Here is a 23,519-nt window from a genome sequence, read left to right as displayed (position 1 = left end):
AAAATATGGACCCACAGTTACATATCCCCGCCGTTACATGGCATATATATATATATATAGCCACCGTTATGTTAACGCGGTTATTCTCGGGAATTTTAACACTCCAGAAAATATGGACCCACAGTTACATATCCCCGCCGTTACATGGCATATATATATATATATATATATATATATATATATATATATATATATATATATATATATATATATATATATATATATATATAGCCACCGTTATGTTAACGCGGTTATTCTCGGGAATTTTAACACTCCAGAAAATATGGACCCACAGTTACATATCCCCGCCGTTACATGGCATATATATATATATATATATATATATATATATATATATATATATATATATATATATATATATATATATATATATATATATGTTTACAGAATATTTTCCTTTTTCATGTTTGATTAAATTTCAGTATTTAGAAAAGTATGCGCATATACGTTCATGTGTGACGGAAATGTGGCAATAGATCTACAAGGCTCGCAGTCGAGATGAAACGATAACGAGAGACAGTGGAGAAACCTGGCGGAGCCATGATGCCATTGCTCAGAAGTTTCAGTGAAAATGGACAGAACAGTGACAGAACAGAGCAGTGAACACAAAAGGCGTAATGCGATGAGCGTGGACGTGCTGTAACGCCATGTGTCACCACGTGTCACCATGTCATGTGTCGCCAGGCCGTTTCTTGAGGTGTCGATTGAATTGGCTTGTAATTTGCGCTCAGGCGACCCGTGTACTCCGGGGAGTCATTTGCCGTCTTGCGGCTTTCAATCTGGAGGGTCTAAGGTGTCAAACATGTTATCTGCTTAGCGCCTCTACAAAAATAAGATAATCCGTTCATCGGAACCGCCAACAATTGGGTGGACGTGGCTGATTATCAGAATCACTCGAGTTTCGCCGTTACATCAGATTTTGCTGCCATCAGGAAGCTCCCTGACATATGCGCTTGTGAGATGGGTTTGCTTCACATATACTAGCAGTACTGCCTGACTCTGGCCTGAATGCCATGGAACGCCAACTCGATGAAACTGCCAGTCATCATTGGTTTACAACTTAATAATTCGAATGCGAATCACCGTTTGAACCTGGCTGGCTCTTCATGTGATTCCATTTGCCTTTGCGTCCTTCCGAAAAGAGTAAGGTTGCAAATTTCGGTGAGAACTTTGAATCGACATCAGTGGGGAAACTGTAAACTAGAATGTCTATTTCGAATGCAGATGTGTAGTGCTCATGTCGGATGTGGAAAATGCTTGATACACATTATGCTTCTGGAGTCTGAACTTTCCGATCCACCGTTACGGAGGAATGGCACTAACTCGCAGGCATTCGGAAAATAAGACACGTGCGTAGTGTGGCGTGCTTTTCATTCGTGTTTTTCAGCTTCACGTTGTGCGTATTGTAATACCCCGCCTGTGGTTCGGCCCGAGCAAGGAAGGCCGATTGTGGTCAGAATAAGAACTGCTGACTCATACTGACTGTGACGGGTCGCCCAGGTTCGCCCGGCTGTTCGACCAGACGCGCGGTGAGCCGGCCAGACTGCGGGAACTGCGCTCCCGCATGGTGGTGGACGGCTGCCACCTATCGGCGCTGCGGCGAATCCTGAGTGTGTTCCCGCTGGACGAGGTGGCGCCGCTGGAGACAGTGTTGCTGGACGCGCTCGGCGAGGCGGTCGAGCGGCTGTGCAGTCAGCGCGAGGCAGCCGACATGCGCCCTCTGGCGGCCGTCACCGCCCAGCTCAGGCGTTACATCGACGAGGGTGGCGAGGGCCTGACCGCTGACCAGGTCGTCGCCGAGTTCCGTCGGTTGTGCGACGACTCGCAGGCGAGTGGCGGACGCCGCCGGCTGGTGGCGGGGTGGCCGCGTGTCGTGTGAGGTAGCCAGGCGTGGCATGCATGTGTGTTGTTGATGGTTCTTCCACCGCCGGCTCCATCCTTTTGATGCACTTGTCATGTGTTGCATGTAGCCGCAGTTTGCGCGAACTGGTCAGAGATTGGCTCACGCGTGCGCCGTCACGTGTGGACATCTTGGATCCGCGTGTGGAGACTGAGACTGGTACAGGTTATGTGCCGGCGTTGCGTATAGCCGCTGCCGCCGTGGGCGCCCCCCTCGGGCGCTACCTCACCGCCGTCCGTGCCGCAGGTGGACACGGGCCGGCGGGTGAAGGCAGCGCGGCTGCTGGTCAAACACTTCGCTGTGGACCGGGACCTGTTCCCGGACCTCGTGCACGCCGACACGATCGCCGCGCTGCCCGGCACGCCACTGTCAGCGGCTGACACGCGGGACAGCGCCGGCCGCGGCCGACTGCTGGCGCGACTGGCGGCGGCCGCCACCGGGCCGGCGCGACTGGGTCAGCTGCTGCAGCTGCTGCACCGCTGGCCCGCCTTCCCGGCCGAGGTGGCCGCCGACCCGGCGCGCAGTCCGCTCTGCCTGCTGTGCCGGCGCGCGCTGGAGCTGGCGCCCGGCGAGCCGGGCCGCGCACTGCTGCTGGCCGCAGTCGCTGAGCACGCCGACTCGCCGGCGCTGCCGCCGCCGGCGCACGCGCACCTGGTGGAGGTGCTGGCGGCGGCGGCGGACGGCGCGCCGGCCGCGCTGCAGGCGGCGCTGCTCTCTCACGACGCCGAGATCCGACGCGCGGCCGTCCGGCGAGCGAGCTCCGCCGCTGCTGCTGCCGTCGCCTCGCCGGCCCCTGCGGAGGAGCCGGCAGCGGCTCGCTGGCCGCTCACGCCGGTCGCGCTGGACTCGCTGCTGGCGGCCGGCGCGCTGCCGCTGCTGGTCGGCACGCCGCTGTACGAGCCGGCCGTGGCGCGGCTGCTGGACGGCGCCGCCGACCCGCTGCCGTGCGTGGCGCAGCTGCGCGCTGCTGGGCTGGAGGCGGAGGCGGGCGCGTTGCTGCTGCAGGCGCGCGCCGCCCGCCCGCCGCCCGGACAACGCACCATCAGCGCCGCCAAACACGCCGCCTCCAAGGTGTTCTCCAAGTGGCTCCAGTAGGTGGCGCGGCAGGGGAGAGCCGAGTGAGTGCGAGCCGGTGGTTTGTGCCTGCCACAGCCGCCTGCTAGCGCCAGCTCCAGGGGCGGTTATGAGAGACATCGGGCGCCTATGCTTGACCGCAATTTCACCGTGGATCGAGTGGTCGGGCCTTGCAAATGAACATGCCACTGTTAATGACAAGCTGTACACGGGATTTCCTCGGGCTCGAACAGGTGCCTATGCTTGTCGTCGCGGCCGGGTTCCTGTCGGTCTGAACACGACAGGCATCTGCTGCAGGCCATGCGTCCAGTGCTCTTGCTAGGTGACCCAGCAAGGTGTCCAGCTGAGGAACCACTGCGCCTTGAGTGTTCTTGGCATTATGACGAGCTAATGGCGATAGCGCCTGTGGGATTTTCTCCCAAGTGGCGACTGATCGAATTTTCCAGGCGAGTTAAAGCGGCCCGGTGCTGACCTTTTGAAAAGTTCCCCAGGGTCTCGCCATGTGATAACGGGAGTTTGGGACCTTGCTTACATCGACACTTCCACGGGTCTTGTTGCGGCACTATGGTGCATTAGCGTTCGAGGGGCAGCAATCTGCACTAGATTGACCTGTTTTGATGTCCGTGTGTTGGTGTCCGTCCGTGGGGCATGCGTAGCTTGTAGTGGTGTCGTATGGTGTCGGTATGGCAGTGCAAAGGATGGAGTGCATGGGCTATTTTTGCACGCTATTGGATTTGGGTAACTGCGCGCCCTGTGATCAATATATTATGGAAGACGCTGAGCGCGTGCCGTGCTTAACTTAATTTGGTCGAGGAAGGCGTGGGGTGCAGGAACTTCCCACAAACGGGCTGGACCTCAGGCCTGCAGCAATCACAGGGTGAAGGTGCTCCCTGTGTGTCAGCTCGCCTGCGTTCAACGCCAGCGATGCGGCGGCAGTGGGTACTCCGCTCCTGTATCCCGAGGAGGCAGGGAAGCGTTCGAGTAGCAGGCAACCGGCCACAGCAACGTCAGTTCCGTTTACATCGAAACGGCCAGCTATTCGACTCCGTCGTCAGCGATCACCCTGCCTGGGCGCTGGAGCCGATGTCACAGCTCGGGCTTAGTTTGACGCACGCTGCACTTGACTGCCGACCATTGACGCATCGCACAGCTCCAGGCGCCTGATGTGCTCATCTCGTAAAGCCACCATTCTGTGCCGTGTTGACAGGTGTTGTTGCCTGCGTTGGCTACCGTGGTAATATCGCTGCTATGAGCCAGCTGTATGTCTGGTGAGGAGTTAATCAGGCTCATCTCGCTGTTCGTGCTGTTACCGTTGGTAAATGGCATGCTGGCAGTTCAGCTTAGGATGCTTGAGCTTCTTGTTACGGCAAGCCCTGATGGGCTATCCCAGGTCAGGGCGGACAACAAAATGGCCTTAGCTCCCCGGTGAAGCGCCGTAGTAACTAAGTGGAGTTTGTTCTTCGGGAGCGCGTTTCGTCATGGAGCAATGCTGCTTTCTTGTTCCTGAGTGGCAGTCGGCCTGGAGCACATGTTCAACACCCAGCCAGGACAAATGACGAGGAAAACGCGCGTTAAAATAACGGTCCTTTATTCCACATGTTCTAGGTCTAGCTGCCACATGAATAATAATGCATCGTTTGCATTTGAGTGACGCAGCTGAACACCGCCATCCAGCGCCGCATGAAATTACCGGGGCGGGAAAGCCTGGCGTCAGCCCTGCCATCTATCGCCAGAAGTCGCATCGCTGTTTCCGCCCCGCCCGCCGGTGGCGCTCTAGCCGGGCGGCTTGACATTGCAATTGCCTGGTCCGCATGGGCGGGGAAATATAGCCCTCATTCATCTTGCACACGACACACAGGCAGTCAGGGACTCAAACGAAACCAGGAATGCTGCGGTGTCGACTGTACGGCCGGAAAACCAGCTCTCCAACCCGCTCTCGACGGGGGTCCGCGCGCACAAAACTCTGGAGAAGGCTCCGACAGGTCACGGCACGCGGCCGTGACCTCACCCGTCCCCCGCCCCCACACCCGGAGGGCCGGGCGACGAGGGGCGCCACCCAGACACACAACAAACCCTGGAATTCAACGAAAACAGACACAAATCAACAAATTGATCGTCCTAAGGTAATTCTGGAATGTTAAAACATAGATTTGGTCCTCGCCGACCTGTTAGTCCGCGCAGCGACTCTGGAGAAAAGGCTTATAAAAGTGACGTCCGATCCCGCGCCTGGAGATCCATGATCCATCACATGTCTACGACCATAGGCATGAATACAATCGATATGGTCCCTGGATCGGGCGCGGAGCGCGAGCGCAATCAGTAACTAAACCTAAGCCGAAGCCGCGAGTTGATCCTCCAGCTGCACGTTGGTTCACCTCCAACCGCCTAGCTCTGCACCATCCTTGGTCCAAATGGCACTTGGAAAGCAGCCTGGACGCCGCCGCCGTCGCGCCGCCCGTCCTACATGTGCACCTCGAACGCCTTGACGGGCCCGCCGCCAATAAAAGGGTTGGTGGCGCGGTTGGCCTGGTTGTTCCGCTCGGCGATCTGGGCCCACTCCGAGTCGAAAGGGTCGCTCTTCCAGGCGCCGGCGGCCGGCGGCTGCTGCCAGCCGGAGTCGCCGGCCGGCCGCGCCGGCGCCGGGTTCCCGTTGGCCGCATTGCCGTTGGCCAGCGAGGCGAGCCATTCGTCCTGTTTGGCCGGGCTGGCCGACGCCGGCCGAGTCTGCGCCACCTGCCGACGGGCGCAGCGTCAGGCGGGGTGCGACAGGTGGCGCGGCGGGCCGCTGCGGCTGCGGGCTGAAGCGGGGCACGAGCAGGCGCTACACGCAGAGTGGACGAGGAGTAATATATGCGTGACGAACGTAAGCTGAGCGGATGAGGAGCGAGAGGTTTGTGTTCGATTCTCTCCATGGAAAACTTTTACGATAAATACTTACCGCAGGGCAAGGGATGAATACGCGACAAGGCAACACGGAGCGGGAGATGGCTGGCTGCATCTGACGGGAGGGGTTGACCAGATGGCCCGAGCGAGATCTCCCGGTCAATCTGTGTGCTAGGAGACAGATGGAAAACAGTTTAAGCATCCCCCCTTCTCAATACATCTGTGTTTGCGCGGACTGATCATTCTTCCTAGCCTTGGATCATCATCACGATAAGCCGGCACCTGCCATGACCAGCCCAGCCTCTGAGCAGGGCTTGCCAGCGCTCGTACCTGCTGCGTGTCGGAGAGCTGGTTGAGGCCGGATGAGAGCTCGCGGCAAAGGAGCGTCACGTTGTCCGTGTCCTCCCGCTCGTCCTCGGCCAACGGCACCTCCTGAATCGGCGCCACTGAGAACGGACACGGCAAACGACTTCAACGACTCGTCTCGGAGTCAAAACACAAGACCGGCAAGGGTCATGTCACACGAGACTGGACGGGCGTATAACGCGGCGCAACCCCACGACACCAGGTCATTGCCGGGTATCTCGACTCCTTCCCCTATGAGATGCGTAACGCACGACCCTACGACCCCAGTTCAAGAACACACAACGTGTCTTTCCCTAGCTGGAGCCCAACGTCCGCCAGACGGAAGCCACCAGCTCGATCACATTGGGGCTGGCCAGCAAACTTCCAATCGCGATTATCTTCAGGGGGATTGTCAGGGGGAGCGGGCGGTTTCAGTGGATCACGGAGGAGCACTTATCCAAGTGTACGTGGCCCGGTTCATGGCTATCGACTGACTCCAAACTGTCACGGGTCTCGCTCCTGCCGTAACAACGCAAGCTATGCCGCCTGACAAAAACACTTCTGAACAAGGAAGGTGGTTGTTGGGATCGGTTCAGGGCATGTCAGTCGAAACAAAAGCTGCAGAAACTTGCTGCCTTCCATTTAGTCCTACCCTGCCCAGCCTTCAGAACTTGCGGAGGATTTTGGCCGCGCCAAGGAAGCGGGCCGGGCAAAAGCCCAGTTGAGAACAGCGGACTTGAGAAACCCTGAACACACGTACCAGCAGACAACTTCCTTAGTTTGTTAGCTCCAACGCGCTATTTCTGGAATTAATTTCAATAGTGATTGTTCGAAGTTGTGCTAAAGAGCATCAGAGCGGTCCGATGAATAACCCATGAAGTTCGGAGCAGACCGAGCCACCTAGTCGTTTTTGACGAGCGTCAAAACTCCGCCCATAAATGGCCAATCAACTGCCATTAGCAATGAAGCGATACCGCTTGATGAAGCTTCCTCGAGCTGTTAAGTTGCGCGCCTTTTGGACTCAAGCCCTAACTCATGAACTCCACCCATGTCATGCCGGAAATGGGAGTGAAATCGGCTCGGCTTCACTGTGTGACTGTCGCACAAAGGGCTTCTTGACCTTGCTACGCAGGATGCCGATCACGCCCACTCCAGGAGCCGGACGCTTTCTAAGACGCCGAGCAGGCGGTAAGTGCACTTCCTGATAGACATCTCCACCGACATAGATTTCAGAGCAGATTAACACGTCGTGGCAGACATAGACAGCAGACAATACACGTGCTAGGTAATATGGACAGCACGTGGTCGTCACCAAACTCATCAACGCATTCCGCACCGACCAAAACACCGTGCCCCACAAGACACGGACACATCACTTCAGTCTGCATGCCCCTGCGGTCCCTTTGTCTCAACACTCCCGCCGCGGACCCCTATCCTCCGCGGACACTACCGCCGATCCTCCACAGTCCTCCGGTCCCTAAAGACTCATGCCTACATCTCCCCCTCCCCCCGCCCCGGTCCGCTGACTCCCGCAGCCGCGCCCGGCCTGGCTCCCCGCCCTCCACCTTCCCATCGCCTCACCTCTGGGCCCCTCGAGGCCGGGCAGCCGACCCTGCCGCTCCAGCGTCGACGGCAGCTCGTTCAGCCGCAGCGAGTACTGCCGCTTGAAGGGCGACACCTCCGACAGCCGGCCCTGCACGCGGAAGCTGCCCTGCCGCTCGAACATGCCGACCGGCGCGTGTGGCCGCTCCACCGCGAACGGGTTACTCACCGGCTTCACCGGCACCGGCTCTGCGGGTAGGCGGCGCCGGTCACAGGTCAGGTCACAGGTCAGGTCACAGGTCAGGTCACGGGTCGGGTCACGGGTCGGGTCACGGGTCAGATTAACTGAAATGCGACGCAAGTTCATGGGACACCACCTGGTGCGGCAGCTGCCTGGGGGCGACCTGAGAAGGGCGCTGCTTGGACGGCCTAAGGGGACGCCTCGCGGCTGCTCCTTAGCAGCGGTGATAGGTATCATTTGCGACGAGCCCACCTCTTACGGCTTCTAACAACGGCGCCAAACGGTTCGGAAAACTCGTCAACTGATATTCGAGTGACTCCCAGGCACCCGTTAGCACTCGCTCCGGTCCGCACACCTATCTTTGCCTCTAACCCCGCGCCAGCCCACTGACCGCGAGCCTGTCCGGTACAGCGTCCCGCTGTGTCAGGCCGCCAGCACGCCCCGCTTACCTGCCGGCTTGCACTCCTGCGGGTCCGTCAGCCGTTCAGTGATGGTACCCTGGCGGAAGCTGCCGAACCGGGTGAAGCTGGAGGTGGCGGGGTCGACGGCCATCGTCACCGAGCACTCCTTGTCACGCTTCTGCTTCCGCTCGAGACAGGCAGCGAACGCGCAGCCCACCGCGTGGCTCAGACGATCACCCTGCGGAGACATGGCGGCGGGGGCACGGTCAGCGTCGGTCGTCCGGTGGTCAGTGAGACCGCCGCGGCGGTCGGTCACGACGGGTCACTGCTGACCGGCCACCAGGGCTGCCGCGGCGGTCGGTCACGACGGGTCACTGCTGACCGGCCACCAGGGCTGCCGCGGCGGTCGGTCACGACAGGTCACTGCTGACCGGCCACCAGGGCTGCCGCGGCGGTCGGTCACGACAGGTCACTGCTGACCGGCCACCGAGACCGCCGCGGCGGTCGGTCACGACGGGTCACTGCTGACCGGCCGCCGAGACCGCCGCGGCGGTCGGTCACGACGGGTCACTGCTGACCGGCCACCGAGACTGCCGCGGCGGTCGGTCACGACAGGTCACTGCTGACCGGCCATGTGGGCGTGTCGCGGCGGATTGCTGCCGACGGCGGAGAAAACACGGCCGGCGCGGTGCCTCGGAGCGTCCTCGCGTGACCATCACGGCCATGAAGGCGGCTCACAATGGATACTGCGCAGGAAGGCACGCGACCCTGTACGGAGGGAGGGGTGGAAAGGAGAAGAAAGACGGTAGCGTTCACCCGGACATAAAGCGCCCAGGGACGGGTAACGACCACTGCAATACGGAGGCAGAGAAGGACGACGCAAAGGCCATGCCAGAGATCGAGCGGAGAGAGTACACACGGAGTTGGCGGATGAAGCATTTATGTGCAATCGGGGCGGATTACTGCAAAATGGTTCCAATGCAGGAGTACCGAAACTGGCCATCAGGTGCACTATGGCAATTCTTTCCAAGCGGGCGGTTCGCCTGCCTTAGATCGAGCTGCTGATTTCCTTCTGTACCGCCGAATTTGGTTCACCACACTCCTTCCCCGGACCGAGGCGGAGTCGCACGAAGTCATGCCCGCTCAAAAATAGCCATGATCGGGTTACATCCATCATGCTTCAGAAGCTTCCAGCTTCGTGGGATGGATAAAAGGAATCGGGTTTGGCGGTTGCATGAGGAGAAATTCCTTTCATCTAGCCGTGTTGTTGGTAAGGGACTCCGAAATTCAGCTTCCAAAATAAATTATGCGAACTCATATCTTCTAGACTTGAAGCAGATGCGTTCACGCGGGCAATGCAGCACAGGATCGATCTTCCTCGACATCGCATGGCCTTGATTACGATCGAGTTCACTCGCTACGTCGAAATACGTTTCAAAATGCAAAGAGTTCAGCAAATGCAAACGAGCCGCTGGATATTAAAGCGAGCTATATACGTTACGGAAGCACTATCGCATGTATTGCTCCGACTGTCGCAATGCTTCAATGCGGTAACGAGATCTATCAGCATGACTGCATTCATTAAAACTGTTCCTTCAGCGCACTCATCATGCCGAACAGCGCAGCCAGCAGAGGCAGCCAGCAGCGGCAGCCCCGGGCAGCGCAGCCAGCAGCGGCAGCCCAGGGCAGCGCAGCCATCAGCAGCAGCCCAGGGCAGCGCAGTCAGCAGCGGCAGCCCAGGGCAGCGCAGCCAGGAGCGGCAGCCCAGGGCAGCGCAGCCATCAGCAGCAGCCCAGGGCAGCGCAGCTATCAGTGGCAGCCCGGGGCAGCTCAGCCAGGAGCGGCAGCCCAGGGCAGCGCAGTCAGCAGCGGCAGCCCAGGGCAGCGCAGCCAGCAGCGGCAGCCCGGGGCAGCTCAGCCAACAGCGGCAGCCCAGGGCAGCTCAGCCAGCAGCAGCAGCCCGGGGCAGCTCAACCAGCAGCGGCAGCCCAGGGCAGCTCAGCCAGCAGCAGCAGCCCGGGGCAGCTCAGCCAGCAGCGCCACGGCCGACCGCCCGGCGGGAGGGAGCCAAGCATCATGCACGGACAGGCGGCAGACAGGGCGAGGGCCAGCCAGGCGGGGCTAGAGCGCGGGCGGCAGACCCGGCGACCACTCACAGTGACCGGCTGGTCCAGGCCCTGCCAGCGACAGACAGAGCTCGGTCGGTGGGGGGTGGGGGGGGGGGGGGGGGCGGCACCCTCCCCTCACCCTGCACGGCGTGACTGGCGCACAGGCACACATGCCCTCTGGACTTCTGTTACCACTCAAGAGCGCCGGGCAGCGCGTACTTGGCAGAATAGCCAGGTGTTAAGAGCGCGGCGCGCTCATACTCAGCCCAGCCTCCCCTCTCCCAGCCCTCCTCGCTGCTGGGAAGGTCACAGCAAGTCCAGCCGGGTCAATTTCGCCGACAGCCAATGAAACTGTGCAGCGACAGGACATCCAATTCCCTGCAGGCTTGACGACCGGGCTGGTCCCAGAGCAACCGCTGGTGGGCGGCAAGCACGGCGCCGCGCTCGGGCACACTAGAGCTGTCGCGGAGCGGGGCGAGCGCGGCCTGGGCGGCAGGCGGACCTCGTCCACTGAGGGGCACAGGCCTCCAGTTAACGGAGTCGGGCCGCACGCCACAGTCAGGCCGGCGGATCAGGACCGACAGCCGCCCCCAGTCCACATCAACAGCAACATGTGAGATTATTCCAGCGGTATTGCATGAAAATAAGCGATTTGAACCACGCTTCTTATATTGACTGAGGTCCGACACAAGTCTTCATTTGGGCTCAGCGCTGATTTCAAAGCGTTTAGTCCCAGCCGGAGCAGGCTTCGAGGTAGAGATGGGTGAAATTTTTTTGGGGGGGAGGACTAGTCTGGACTTGAGCGCAGAGTTCAGTTTGGAGCATACGGCGACCGCTTGACCCGAGTTCGAGGTGACCAGTCTGGCCCCTCACAGACAGCAGAATCCTGTCTGACTTGACACCGTAGCGGCGAAAGTCTCCGCTGATGGCTGTGCCGTTCAGCCCGGTGCCAGCACAGCCAATGGGACACTGCCTGGCTCCAATGATAAGCTGAAGCCACAACCTGGCCACGGTTTTTAAAAGCTACCACATGCGCCTCGTCTACCGCCCCCATCCACCCACCCACCCACACAGCCAACAGGCAGAACACCGACCCTCCCGGCCGTCTGTGACGGCAGCACACCTAGGAGCGTGAACTGAGAAGATCGATCGCGATAAGCCGCCGGCGAAACTGACGAGAGCCCGAATGATATCCAAGGGACGTCATCACAATCATCCTCGGCGGGGAGCAGCGCAGCGCGAACAACAATCACGGACAATACCACGAAGTGCCGCCCAAGACCACAGCCCAACGTTCGCGAACGAGCACCGAGCAGAAGCGTAACGACCCCCGATCGACCACACACGTCACAAGCGTGGCGGACGCGCGTCGTTTGCATTATGCCCGGTCTCGCCAAACAAGCCGGCCGCCGCCGGCCGCCCTGCCGCCATTGGCCTGAACGCCCGCGCCGGGCGGGCCATTGTGAGCGGAACGGACGGGCCGAGCGAACGTGCGCGTACCCACCCCGCCCCACCCACCCACGCGGAGTCGATCGACACACCTGAGTAACACGCGATGGACGGCGGTGAGTACGAGGGGGAGGGGGGGGGGGGGGCAGGCGCCGGGCGCCCGGCCACACACTGGCGGGAGAAGTTTGGCACCGGAGAACTTGGCGGGAGGAGCAAGGTGCAACGCATGTCTGTCTGACAATGAGGGCCAATGGGAGCTGCTACTGGTGGGAACTTTTCGCACCTATACTATTCCAGCCTAGCACCACGGCACAGTAAGGATGGGAAGCATTTAATCCGCATGAGGAACCCTATCACTGGGTGTGTAGGGCTGTTTGGGATTGTATTCTGCGATAACTTTTTAAAACGCAAAATCATCACCCAATTCGGAACCACCCTCGCTCGGCGCTGTTGTCAGAACCATATGCCATGGGGAGTCCACCTCTGACCAGAAGCACGCGGCGGCCTGACGGCCAGCAAGGTGACACACTCTCGATCCCGTCTGGCTGGGGACACGGGGGGGGGGGGGGGGGCGGTGGGCGCGGGGAGCTCACCACTGTCCAGGAGCACGCGTCGTCCCGACGGGCAGCAAGGTGACACACACTCGATCCCGTGTGACTGGGGACACGGGGGGCGGGGGGGGGGGGCGCGGGGAGCTCACCACTGACCAGGAGCACGCGGCGGCCCGACGGCCAGCAAGGTGACACACATTCGATCCCGTCTGACTGGGGACACGGGGGGCGGGGAGGGGGGGCACAACTGACCGACTCGCGGATGGCCAGGAAGGTGTGACACATCCAGCGCCTGGTGGTGCCGTCCCGGCAGATGTAGGAGAAGCCGCGGTCGTGGTTCCGGTCCGGCGCGCAGAACGACACCTTCTCGATCGTCTGATCCACGATCAGATCCTGCCGGGACAGGGCAGAGCGCTCAGCACCGGCGCAGAGCGGCGCCTTCATCGTAAGTCACCGATTGCCATGATCGACGATCATATTCTGCCTTTGCACAGAACAACGTCGGTGATCATCTGCGAGGCCGACAATAGCAGGCTGGTGAGACTGCAGATATGGGAGTGAGGACGTCACAAGGTGGTCCACAAACTCCTGTGAAATTCAGCCCTTCCATGCCGTTAATACAACAAATTCTACCAAAAGCGCGATGCATAGTTTCTCCTCCCTTCTCACTGGTTCCCACGGGTAGGGTGGTCAAACCCAACAGCCTTACCAGTCCAGAGCAATGGTCCAACGGTTACAATGACGTCGTCCATGTGGCTACCACAATGCAGTGGAATGCACGCGTTTCGCAAACTGACGGCCATAGGATATATTCGTGCGCAACATTTTAACCAGAAACTAAACCCGTACTTTGAGCTTGCGTGCTTTGTTATCTTACGCTAACCACACCTCGAGTGACCCTGGCGGCGCCACCTCTGCCCCTCTCCACCCCACCGCACTTGATCCTCGGCCGACAGGCCCCGCCCGCGCCGCGGTCACGTGGCCTCGTCTCGCGGCGAGCCGACCGCAACAAGGCGGGCGGCGTCACGGGTGCAGCCCGGCCGAGCCGCGGCCGCCGCCCGGCCCGGCTCAGTCGCGGCCGCCGCCCGGCCCGGCCGAGCCCCGGCCGCCGCCCGGCCCGACTCAGTCGCGGCCGCCGCCCGGCCCGGCCGAGCCCCGGCCGCCGCCCGGCCCGGCTGAGTCTCGGGCGCCGCCCGGCCCGGCTGGCCCCCTCACCTTCGTCTCGTCGTCGACGACGCGCAGGCCGTCGCCGGACACGTACAGCATGCCCCGGAGCGGCCGGCGCCGCTGCGACTGTGGACAGAAGGAGCCGGTCAGCGCGGGTCACGGGGCCGGCGGCGGCGGCGGCGGCGGGGCGTGTGGGGACGCTGCGGCACACGGCGGCACCGGGCGTACCGTCGCGTCCCAGACCGTGAGCCTGCCGCAGCGCAATACCGGAGCCATCTCGCCACCACACTGCTCGAATCGGCAAAGCTGAACGAGGAGTGACGAACCGCTGACAATGCTTCACAAACCCACCCATCGACAAAGACAATAAATTCACCGCGAATGACACATTTGTCGGCAACGGCAAGGTGGTTTAGAATAACCTCATGATGTCTAAAAATCCGGAACAATACCGACTCAGGGAAGGCCGAAATGACTGTTACGGACCAAACAGCCCCATTAAGTGGTCGTTAAACTGCTTGCATGTCAAGAAAAGCAGTCACATTAACATTCAACCCTACGCGATTAGCAATGTCCACCACCAATCTAGCATAGCATGTATGGGGAAGTGACGGTGCACCCGCCATTTTGCCTGGACGCCTGTTCCAAGATACGTTACGTAACTCTCCCGTGTATAACACGCGCCCCACGCCCCGGGATCATCCCCGTTGACGGCCACCGCGGCCGGTTCAAGAAACACCAGCGGTGCTGTAAGCCGTTTCGGTATCCCGTCCCGCCCCTGCCATGGGCCCGCCGGGCTAGGTCAGGGGCCTCTCCTCCGCCCCAGCCCCCCGCCGGCACCGGGCGTGGCCACTGGCGCCTGACACGGCGCCCGTGTAGGCCGCTGTGTCAAAGTGTGCCGTCCGGGACAGTGTCTCAGTCGGCGGCGTGAGGAGCGGGACAGCCCGCGACAAAGGCGACCTCCGTCTGACGCACAGCTGACGGACCGCCCGTCGCCGGGCCCGACAGCTGAATGGACCCCTCCCTGGAGCCGGCCTGGGAAGCTCCAGCCCTTTCCAAGACTCTCCGCCGTCCCCTTCGGCCTTGTTCCGACCGGCCTCCTCTTCAATAGCACTGGACACGGACGGCTGCTGCGGTCCGCGGCGGATCCTGCTGTGGATCCTGCCGCGCCGCAGGATCCCAGCTCGTTGCCGTCGCAGACCGGGCCCAGGCAGAGCGTCCCAGGCCACGACGCGGGCGATCGTAACCTTTGTCTTTAAACTACTCCTGACTAGATGGCATGGCGGTGAGCCAGCTGGTCCCTTCCCACCAACCGCCGGCGCCGCGGCCCGCATAGGAATTCGGTGCGGTGTCTCAGCGCCGATCGTAAATTTCGGGAGACAATGGCGGGACGTTTGGCGCGCGGTGGCGGGTGGCAGAGGACGGTGCGGAGGCGGCCGTTACTTACCCGCACCAGTTTGAGGGCGTCCTCGCACACCTGCATACCGCGGGACTCGTACACCTGCACACATCCCAGGTACTGCAACGGAGAGGACGGCGCTGAGTTAGATGCACAGTCGGACGCTCGCGCGAGCGGTGCGGTGCGGGATCCTCCCCAAACGACCGGAGTCCGAGGCGAACACGAAAACACGGAGAGAGCAATATCAACATTACACCTGGTCATTACAGCTGGTACAGAACCACATTAAAATGTATGCAGACTAGACGCGGTAGGAATGGGCAGGGTAATTATCTGGATACATGTATCACATTTGCAAATCGACTGACTGGCCCACCGCTCAGGAGCACCAAAGGTACTTCCCGACACCAAACCGCCGCACCTCCACCAGCCCCACACCCGCCTCCAGCAGCCAGACAGGCCGAACGAGCGTTACTCGCCCGCGACCCGCACCGAACACAACGGTTCGTTCATCCCTTGACCAGCTCGACCCAGCGTCACACCAGCGAGCGCACGCCCCTCACTGGGGGGGGGGGGGGGGGGGGCACGACCCGGCTACCTGTCCTGTCACAGCGCCAGACAGCGGCTGCTCGTCCTTCCCGGCGTTAGACAACGGCTACCGATCCGCCCGCAGAGCGGCTGCAGGCCGTATTACGCGGCGCGCGGCGGCGCGACGCCCGCCCCGTGATGGTCTGCAGGAGACCGAGCGGCTGCCCGACCGAACGATCGCGGCGCGTGAGCGACGCGGCGGCACTAACGGCGCCTGTTGCGACACCGGCGCCGGAGCACGCTCCGCGGCCGGCAGCAGCGTCGGGGCGCCGCGCTCAGCGCACCGGGCGTGGCGGTTCGGCATCGACCACACCGGCCCGGCTGGCGGCAGGGACGACTACACAGGCCCGGCTGGCGGCGGGGACGACCACACCGGCCCGGCTGGCGGCGGGGACGACCACACCGGCCCGGCTGGCGGCGCGGACGACCACACAGGCCCGGCTGGCGACGGGGACGACCACACAGGCCCGGCTGCGGGTGCGGACGACCACACCGACCCGGCTGCCGGTGCGGACGACCACACCGGCCCGGCTGGCGGCGGGGACGACCACACCGGCCGGGCTGGCGGCGCGGACGACCACACAGCCCCGGCCGGGGGCGCGGACGACCACACAGGCCCGGCCGGGGGCGCGGACGACCACACAGCCCCGGCCGGGGGCGCGGACGACCACACAGGCCCGGCCGGGGGCGCGGACGACCACACAGGCCTGGCTGGCGGCGCGGACGCGACCGAGCGACGGAGACTGTGGACGCCGGCCGGCGAACGTCGACGACGACCCCGCCGCTGCGCGGCAGTGGTCGGCCGGTGCGGTACATATGGCGCCGTCGGACCGTCGTGCTCCGGCGGCAGGCCTGGCGTAGAGTGCGGGACGGGTGCTCTCCCGACCGGGTCGGCTCGGGGACGCCGACCGCCGGCCCGGGGACGCCGACACGGGCACACGAGGTCCGGCAGACACCGCGCGCCGGCCGCGCCGGCACGCTCTGGAGGCCGCGTGCACGGCGGGAGGCGGGCGGCGGGTCATCCTGCCAGCGCGGCGCCGCCCGCCAACGGGCGACCCCGGGCGGCCGGGAGTGCTGCAGTGGGGACTCGGCCCATGGCGTGCAGCGGCCGGGGCGTGACGCGACTACACAGCTGACAGTCACGCCATACGCGGCCGACCCGATACGCCGGCAGTAGCACGAGAGGAAAACCGACGGTCACCGCCGAGGCGGGCAGTGGGGCGACACGAACTCCACAGACGACACACGGCCCCTCGGAGAAATAAACAGGCGGTGACTCGCCAGCTGATCATACGCCCATGCACAAACAAACAAACATCATGTACTATTGCCCCCCGCGGGACAGAGAAACACTCCAACGAAAACACACGTGCGCGTCAAGGCATCCGCGCCGCCGTAAGTTCAAACATCCGCCCTGGCAGGAGACGTGGCTCTCTTTACCGCGCTCAGCTACATTCTGGCCAGACAGGTGGCATGCTGACCGCTTCCGGCTGCACCGGGCCCCGAGCCTTGTCGCTGCCACCGGAGCCGGCGTCTCCGGCAGCGACGCTTCACTCAGCCGTCAGCGCCGCGAAATCCGAGCACACTCTTCTCCGGTGCGATCGGTGCTGTGCGCACGTCAACACCCCTGTCGGTCCGCTTCCCCCCCCCCCCCCGCCCCCCAGCCCCCCGGCACCGGCAGACCGCACCACCCTGCCTGGCCCGAGCCCGCTGCGAGGACGCGCTCCGCTGCGAGTGCTCCTGCCTTCAGACCCGCGCGTTGAACGTCCCACCACTCGTGCTTGTGTCTATGTTTGCATCTCCGCGGCGGCCGCAGCGCCGGTGCCCCGGCCGAGGTCCTGCCCCGCCACCGGCCCTGACCTTGACGTGGAAGGAGCAGGTGCCGGCGCGCACGGCCTCCTCGTCCGCCTGCCACTGGTGCGGCCGCGCCGACTCCGGGCGTCGCTCCTTCTTGCGTCGGAAACTGTCGCGCAGCGAGCGCCGCAGCCGGTCCATCCTGCGGTGCTGCTTCTGCTCTTCTGAGATGGCCGCCGGCTCGGCCGCCGCGCCGCTGCCGCTGCCGTTGCCGCCGCCGCCGCCCGTCTCCAACCGCTCAGCCTGCAGCGAGGACCGGTGTCAGATAGCAGAATCATCCCGAAAGCTGCGGCCTATCATCCCGCAGCGCCACATTCCACGGTTCGCGCCACATTCCACGGTTCGCGCCAGCTCAGTTTCAGCCCAACACGACGTGACAAGAGCGTGGGTCTACCGACGCGGACCAAGTTGCGTCTCTTCCCGTGCCGGGCAGCACAAAACAGGGGAGACCGTGGCGATGAATGCAGGGTGGAGATGGGGCGCCTTCAATGCCCCGTCTCACGACATCGTAGAACAAAAGCACAATAGGACCGTGGCTGCAGTGCTCCACTCGGTCAGAGCCAGAAACGATCGGGCCGGCCGGATGGCTTAGTCCGAACATACGGGCGTGCTCGGGGGCACGGCCTCCACACAACATCTCAAGAAAGCAAAAATGACGTAGGTGAACAAGATCCAATGTAACCACTAAACTAACGCCGACGCTGCCCATCCGCAACGATTTTTCTCGGTGCGTGCCTGTCACTGCCCATGAATGGCCTGGCTGCAAGCGTGTGCCGCTGCACAGCGTGTGGGGTGCACGCGTCCAATGCACAGTACGCCGACACCGCGTCCGCCACTGGCACCGGCTGCGAGCGTGCGCCCCTGCATGCGCTGCGGTGTAGCCCGAGCGTGGCAGTCCTCTATTCACAAGGTCGAGTGCGGGATACAGAACAGAGGCTCGGGCTGGCGCGTGGAAACACCCGCCCCAGCTCTGAGTCAGACGGCTTTTCAGGCGGGGGAGCCCTCATGCGGCCCGCGCCGCCCCGAAAGCCCAAAACGGACGGATGAGCGCTCCCAGAGAGCAGGAAGGACAAGGAGGCGGCTAGGGCAGGGACGCGGACAGTGGAGCAGCTCGTCCGAAGCTCCAGCGGCCGGCGTCGCGGGCGAAAGGCGTGTGCCGTCAGTCACCGTTAGCCCGGGCAGTGCCGCTTCCACGCCCCGCGCGTCCGGGGAAAGCGAGAGCGCGCCGCGCGATCTGAGCTGGTGCGCAGCGCCTGTTCGAAGGCCGAGCCAGTCTCCACGGCGTCGCGGTCCTTTCTCGCGCTCGTAGCCCCTCCCCCCCCTCTACTCCTCCCCCCCCCCCCCCCCCTCCAGCCCCCGCCGCCGCGGATCCTCTGGCCGTGCGGCGCCGTTATCAGACGCGAGACGCGATAAGGGTCCGTGCGGCCACGGAGCGCCGGGCCGGCCGCCCGTTTGAGGGTGCCGCCGGCCACTGTCACCGGACGCCGCGCCGAGCGTCCCAGCGAGGGTTGAGCGCCCACCTGGCCGCCGCGGGGAAGGAAGAGTGGTACACAAACATGACAAGGCGGTGGTCGCCGGCCACCTAGCTAGCGCGGGAAAACTGGTCGTGACCCATGCCACGGAGAACACGACCACGTGTCGTAAATGTGTCATGCTCGTGTAGAATGTACCGTCATGCTCGTGACGCGAACCTGATTGTTTTGGACAGACTAATGCACGGGATTGCCTAATCACGGGCAGGAAGAGCCTGGGCGAGCGTGCCATACGTCGTCAGGGTTAACGCCAGCCGTCTGCTGACGCCCACGCCGAGCTCAGCCGCGCGACCCACAGGAGCCTGCGCCCGGCTGCAGCGAGACCGGTGGGCAGGCCCGTTCCACCGCCCGCCGCGTGCCGGCCGCAAACCTTGCGTGATGACTCCGAAAACAGCGGCTAGGTTTCGTCAGCCGGCGAGCGGCGCCGGCGGCCGCGTGTCCACAGATCGAACCCGTACCGGTCGAAGGCGGGCGGCAATCAACCGTCAAACGGGGTTCGCGCCGGCCCGCGCCGGAGCCGGCGGTGGCGCCGGCGGACGGCACGGATGGCCGACCGGGCGAGGAGGGGGGAGGGGCTAAAAGGTCAGTGTAGAAATAACGCAATATTACCATCGCGCGTTAAGGTCCCTGCAACCTGTCCTTCCATCCACCAAGCCTCGTTCGGCGTGTCGTTGACAGCTGCACATCAGCGGCTGCCGGCTCGCCTCAGCCAATTAGCGGCCTTCCTCCAGTGATCACAGTGATCTCGGATGTATGGTGCGGCTTCCAACGCGGAGCGGCGTGTTTTTGCAGCCGTCTGCTCGCGCCGTGCAGCGCCCTGGGCGAGCGGCGGGCGGCCTGTTCTCACGCGTCCGCCGCGGCCGTGTAGCCCAGCTGGAGGAACGGCCCGGCCCGCCTGCGCGGACGGGCGCGGACCAAGCGGAGGCCGGGGGCGGGGCGGAGCGGGGCCGCACGCCGGAGCGAGGTCGCAGAGCCACTCACCAGAGGCCCGACTTCAGGCACAACGGCGAGGGCTGGTCACAAGGCGCGGCACGACGGAGATTGGACGTGAGTAGACACCAAAAGAGATGCGCTTATACGCCCATGTCGCTCCCGTAAACGTTACACAATACAGATAACGCCTTGAATCGTACGCATAACCAACCGAAAGGCGACAGTTCTTCGGAAAGGTCTAGGTCTAGCCTACGGCTGAAGAGGGCGCCTCGTGGTTGGGTTCCCTTGTATTTCGTCATTGAAAGTGCATGGCGCGCCGATTGCAGTGATCGTTCAACCACTTCCCGGGACACTGCAAGCGCTCGCTGGATCCCAGAGGCGGCCGGAGCCTTCCGCATGGCGCCGACCGTTATGATTTAGCTCGTTGACACCCTTGCTATGAGCCGACGATCCGTATGCGGAGAGACGGCGTGCCAGCAATGGCCGATCTGCAGACTCTCATCCCACTCATCTTGTCATCGCTTTCCATTTGAGGGGCGTATATCATGCGATCTCGGCTGGGACACCGGCGGAGACCTCCCCCCCCCCCCCCCTCCCCCAACCCATGCTCCCGCCGGTCCGGATCGGTCGGTGCCTTCGTCAGCGGACGGCACCGGTCTACCTTGGTCGCCGGCGACCGTTGGAGGCGGCCGAGCCGGCTCGGACGGCGCCACAGCTCACAGCATGCAGCCGCTCAGGGTCGCTAGGCCGCTCGGGCGGCGGCCGGCTGCCTTCAGGAGCGTGCGATGCCTGACCGGGCACTCGGAGCGGACGCCTCAGCACGGCCGCCCGGTGATGGCGGCGGCTCGTCCCGCTCCGACCCGCGCTCGACCAACCACGCTGCGCTGGTGGGCCGCCGGCGCCGAGCGGCCGGCCGGCAGCCATTTCCTACCTGCAGCCGTCGCTTCTTATCCCGTCTCCGCGGACGCTCCGTCGGCACTGTAGCTACAGGCCCTGACTCTGTACCGCACTGTAGCTACAGGCCCTGACTCTGCACCGCACTGTAGCTACAGGCCCTGACTCTGTACCGCACTGTGGCTACAGGCCCTGACTCTGTACCGCACTGTACCTACAGGTCCTGACTCGGCGCCGCACTGTAGCTACAGGTCCTGACTCGGCAACGCACTGTGGCAACAGGTCCCGACCGGGCACCGCACTGTAGCTACAGGCCCTGACTCTGTACCACACTGTAGCTACAGGCCCTGACTCTGTGCCGCACTGTAGCTACAGGTCCTGACTCGGCACCGCACTGTAGCCACAGGTCCTGACTCGGCACCGCACTGTGGCAACAGGTCCCGACCCGGCACCGCACTGTAGCTACAGGTCCTGACTGTACCGCACTGTAGCTACAGGTCCTGACTCTGCACCGCACTGTAGCTACAGGTCCTGACTCGGCACCGCACTGTCGCTACAGGTCCTGACTCTGCACCGCACTGTAGCTACAGGTCCTGACTCGGCACCGCACTGTCGCCCACCGGTCCCGACCCGGCACCGCACTGTAGGTACAGGTCCTGACTCGGCACCGCACTGCAGCCACAGGTCCTGACTCGGCACCGCACTGTAGCCACAGGTCCTGACTCGGCACCGTATTGTCGCTCACCGGTCCTGTCCCGCGCCGCGTGGAGCCTAGCCGTACTCTCCCACAGCCACCTCGTCCCACCCAACGCCGCTGGCGCCGGCCGGAGCACTGCCGACGCCGCCGGCCCCCGACCCGTCCCCCCCCCCCACCCCTCCCTCCTGCGGCGCTCCCCCTCGCGGCAAGGAACCACACCTGGCTACCCCGCATCAGCGGTTCTCAAACTCTCCGCCCCGCAGGGTGCAGCCGCTGGAGGTCAGGAATCAAGTCGAAATGAGCCGTCCAGGAATCACGTCACGCATGATGGGGGAAATGGTTTTGATTAACCGCAAACGAAGCACAACAAGGGAGGAGTCCGAGCGTTACGGAAATTGTTGGCATCCGGTTATAACAAGGAATGCTCCGTTTTTGCTGCGCATCTTCACCTCAATTAAGGGTCAACGGACTTAACATTCTTGAAACATTCTGTTTACGCAGCCTTACCGGGGAAGTAGTTTTTTGCCCAGCGTAACCAGTGCGTAACCAGGTGGAGAGCTTGAAAATACATTACTTTATTTATGAGCGTCCGTAATGCCCATCAGAGAAAGCAATGTGCCACCGCTCGGTCAACCCCAGACCGGACCTGCCGCTACCCCCACCGCACCACCGCCATCCTAAACACTCGGACAGCAGGACATATCGCGGCACATAACAAGTCCTCTCACAACGAAACAACGGACCCGCGACGGGGCGTCCATGTTTGAGAGCCACTGGCGGCCGAAGCGACGCGGATCAAGTCGGGATTCGTCGCACCGCCGCGTTGTTGAAATGTCAGCGGCGGGTACGGCGGCAGCCTTGCACGTCCCGCCGTACACGCGGTGATCAGCCGAGCGGGCGTGGGGCGGTGGTGCCGCCCGGAGGCGGTCGTGATCGATGAGAGGGAACAAAACAGCCGCGCGGCTGACAAACAGAGGTGGGCACCAGCTGAGGACCGAGGCAAACGCCTCAGGCGCGTGCCAACGGCAATAAAATTGCTCACGAAGGCACGGACCACAACACGTGCCATAAAAACGGCCGCGCCATTCGTTAGAATGAAAAATTGAATGTTTACTGAGGTAGCAGAGTTGAAAACTTCTAGCAAACGGGGACCGCAGGAGAGTAATATTTATTGCTGTCACGGCTTGAAGAAATTGTTAACAGCCTACATAAACGCCGCACAGAAAAGACAGGCGCAAGACCAAAATGAGTATTGCCTTGCGAGCTGGTACAACATAGTTCGAGGTGCATATGCACATTTAAATAATAAACCAGGAAATATGGCGCACCATGGAATTTTAAGGAAGCAGTATAAACAAAAAACAGAATGTTAAAAATAGAATGTCTTACACATGAAAATTTTCGATCAGACCTGCCCATTTCTGATGTGAAACGCCTGCAATCCAAAATGGAACGAGAGGGAACATACCATCACCAAGACGTAAACTGCAGGACCGGCCCCGTGTCCACATCCCTTCGGCGAGATGATCCACCTCGGTAGACAGCCGGCTCGCCGTCCAAGCCGGCCCCTCTATCACACAAAGCGCGACCGACACAGTAGCGTGAGAGCAGGCCGTGGTTGGCGGCCGCCGGTGAGTCACGGCCCGCAATGTGCGGCTCCCATCTCCAGCGGCGAGGTGGCCCCCTGCGCGCGCGTGTGACTCAGCCGCGCCGGTGCCGGGGCATAGCGCTGCCACCTGCGCGCTGGAGCGGCGGGCCGTGACGCCGCCCACTCCGTCCCCGCTCCGGTCCCGGCGCGCGGCGCACCCCTGCCGGCTGGTGTGACGCCACCCGCTCCGTCCCCGCTCTGGCCCCGGTGCGCGGCGCACCCCTGCCGGCTGGTGTGACGCCACCCGCTCCGTCCCCGCTCTGGCCCCGGTGCGCGGCGCACCCCCGCCGGC

At 62.6% G+C, this 23,519-nt stretch overlaps 2 protein-coding genes across 5 annotated transcripts in view; one reads left to right on the top strand and one right to left on the bottom strand.

Moving 5' to 3' along the window:
* LOC119094222 (neuroblastoma-amplified sequence) overlaps nucleotides 1-3,016 on the top strand; it is a gene marked incomplete at its 5' end in the record, with an annotated part of 23,929 nt that extends 20,913 nt beyond the window's left edge. Inside the window, 3 exons of the mRNA XM_037217297.1 lie at nucleotides 1,522-1,849; nucleotides 2,168-2,298; nucleotides 2,968-3,016. Coding sequence (XP_037073192.1) covers nucleotides 1,522-1,849; nucleotides 2,168-2,298; nucleotides 2,968-3,016 — 508 coding nt within the window. The remainder of the gene's footprint in view (nucleotides 1-1,521; nucleotides 1,850-2,167; nucleotides 2,299-2,967) is intronic.
* A 1,550-nt stretch (nucleotides 3,017-4,566) lies between these two features.
* LOC119093231 (protein numb) overlaps nucleotides 4,567-23,519 on the bottom strand; it is a 45,334-nt gene continuing 26,381 nt past the window's right edge. For all 4 annotated transcript variants that reach the window (XM_037216147.1, XM_037216146.1, XM_037216145.1 and 1 more), the window contains 8 exons: nucleotides 17,530-17,766; nucleotides 15,130-15,201; nucleotides 13,731-13,808; nucleotides 12,768-12,908; nucleotides 8,456-8,645; nucleotides 7,805-8,014; nucleotides 6,209-6,324; nucleotides 4,567-5,728 (listed from right to left, as the gene is read on the bottom strand). In XM_037216147.1, the coding sequence (XP_037072042.1) occupies nucleotides 5,456-5,728; nucleotides 6,209-6,324; nucleotides 7,805-8,014; nucleotides 8,456-8,645; nucleotides 12,768-12,908; nucleotides 13,731-13,808; nucleotides 15,130-15,201; nucleotides 17,530-17,766 (1,317 nt within the window). In that variant the 3' untranslated portion in view covers nucleotides 4,567-5,455. The remainder of the gene's footprint in view (nucleotides 5,729-6,208; nucleotides 6,325-7,804; nucleotides 8,015-8,455; nucleotides 8,646-12,767; nucleotides 12,909-13,730; nucleotides 13,809-15,129; nucleotides 15,202-17,529; nucleotides 17,767-23,519) is intronic.

Source organism: Pollicipes pollicipes, unplaced genomic scaffold (genome assembly GCF_011947565.3).
Source record: "Pollicipes pollicipes isolate AB1234 unplaced genomic scaffold, Ppol_2.1 Scaffold_4002;HRSCAF=4701_pilon_pilon_pilon, whole genome shotgun sequence".
Taxonomy (NCBI): domain Eukaryota; kingdom Metazoa; phylum Arthropoda; class Thecostraca; order Pollicipedomorpha; family Pollicipedidae; genus Pollicipes; species Pollicipes pollicipes.
Note: the sequence above shows the minus strand (reverse complement) of the source record. Positions and strands in the feature narration are given on the sequence as shown.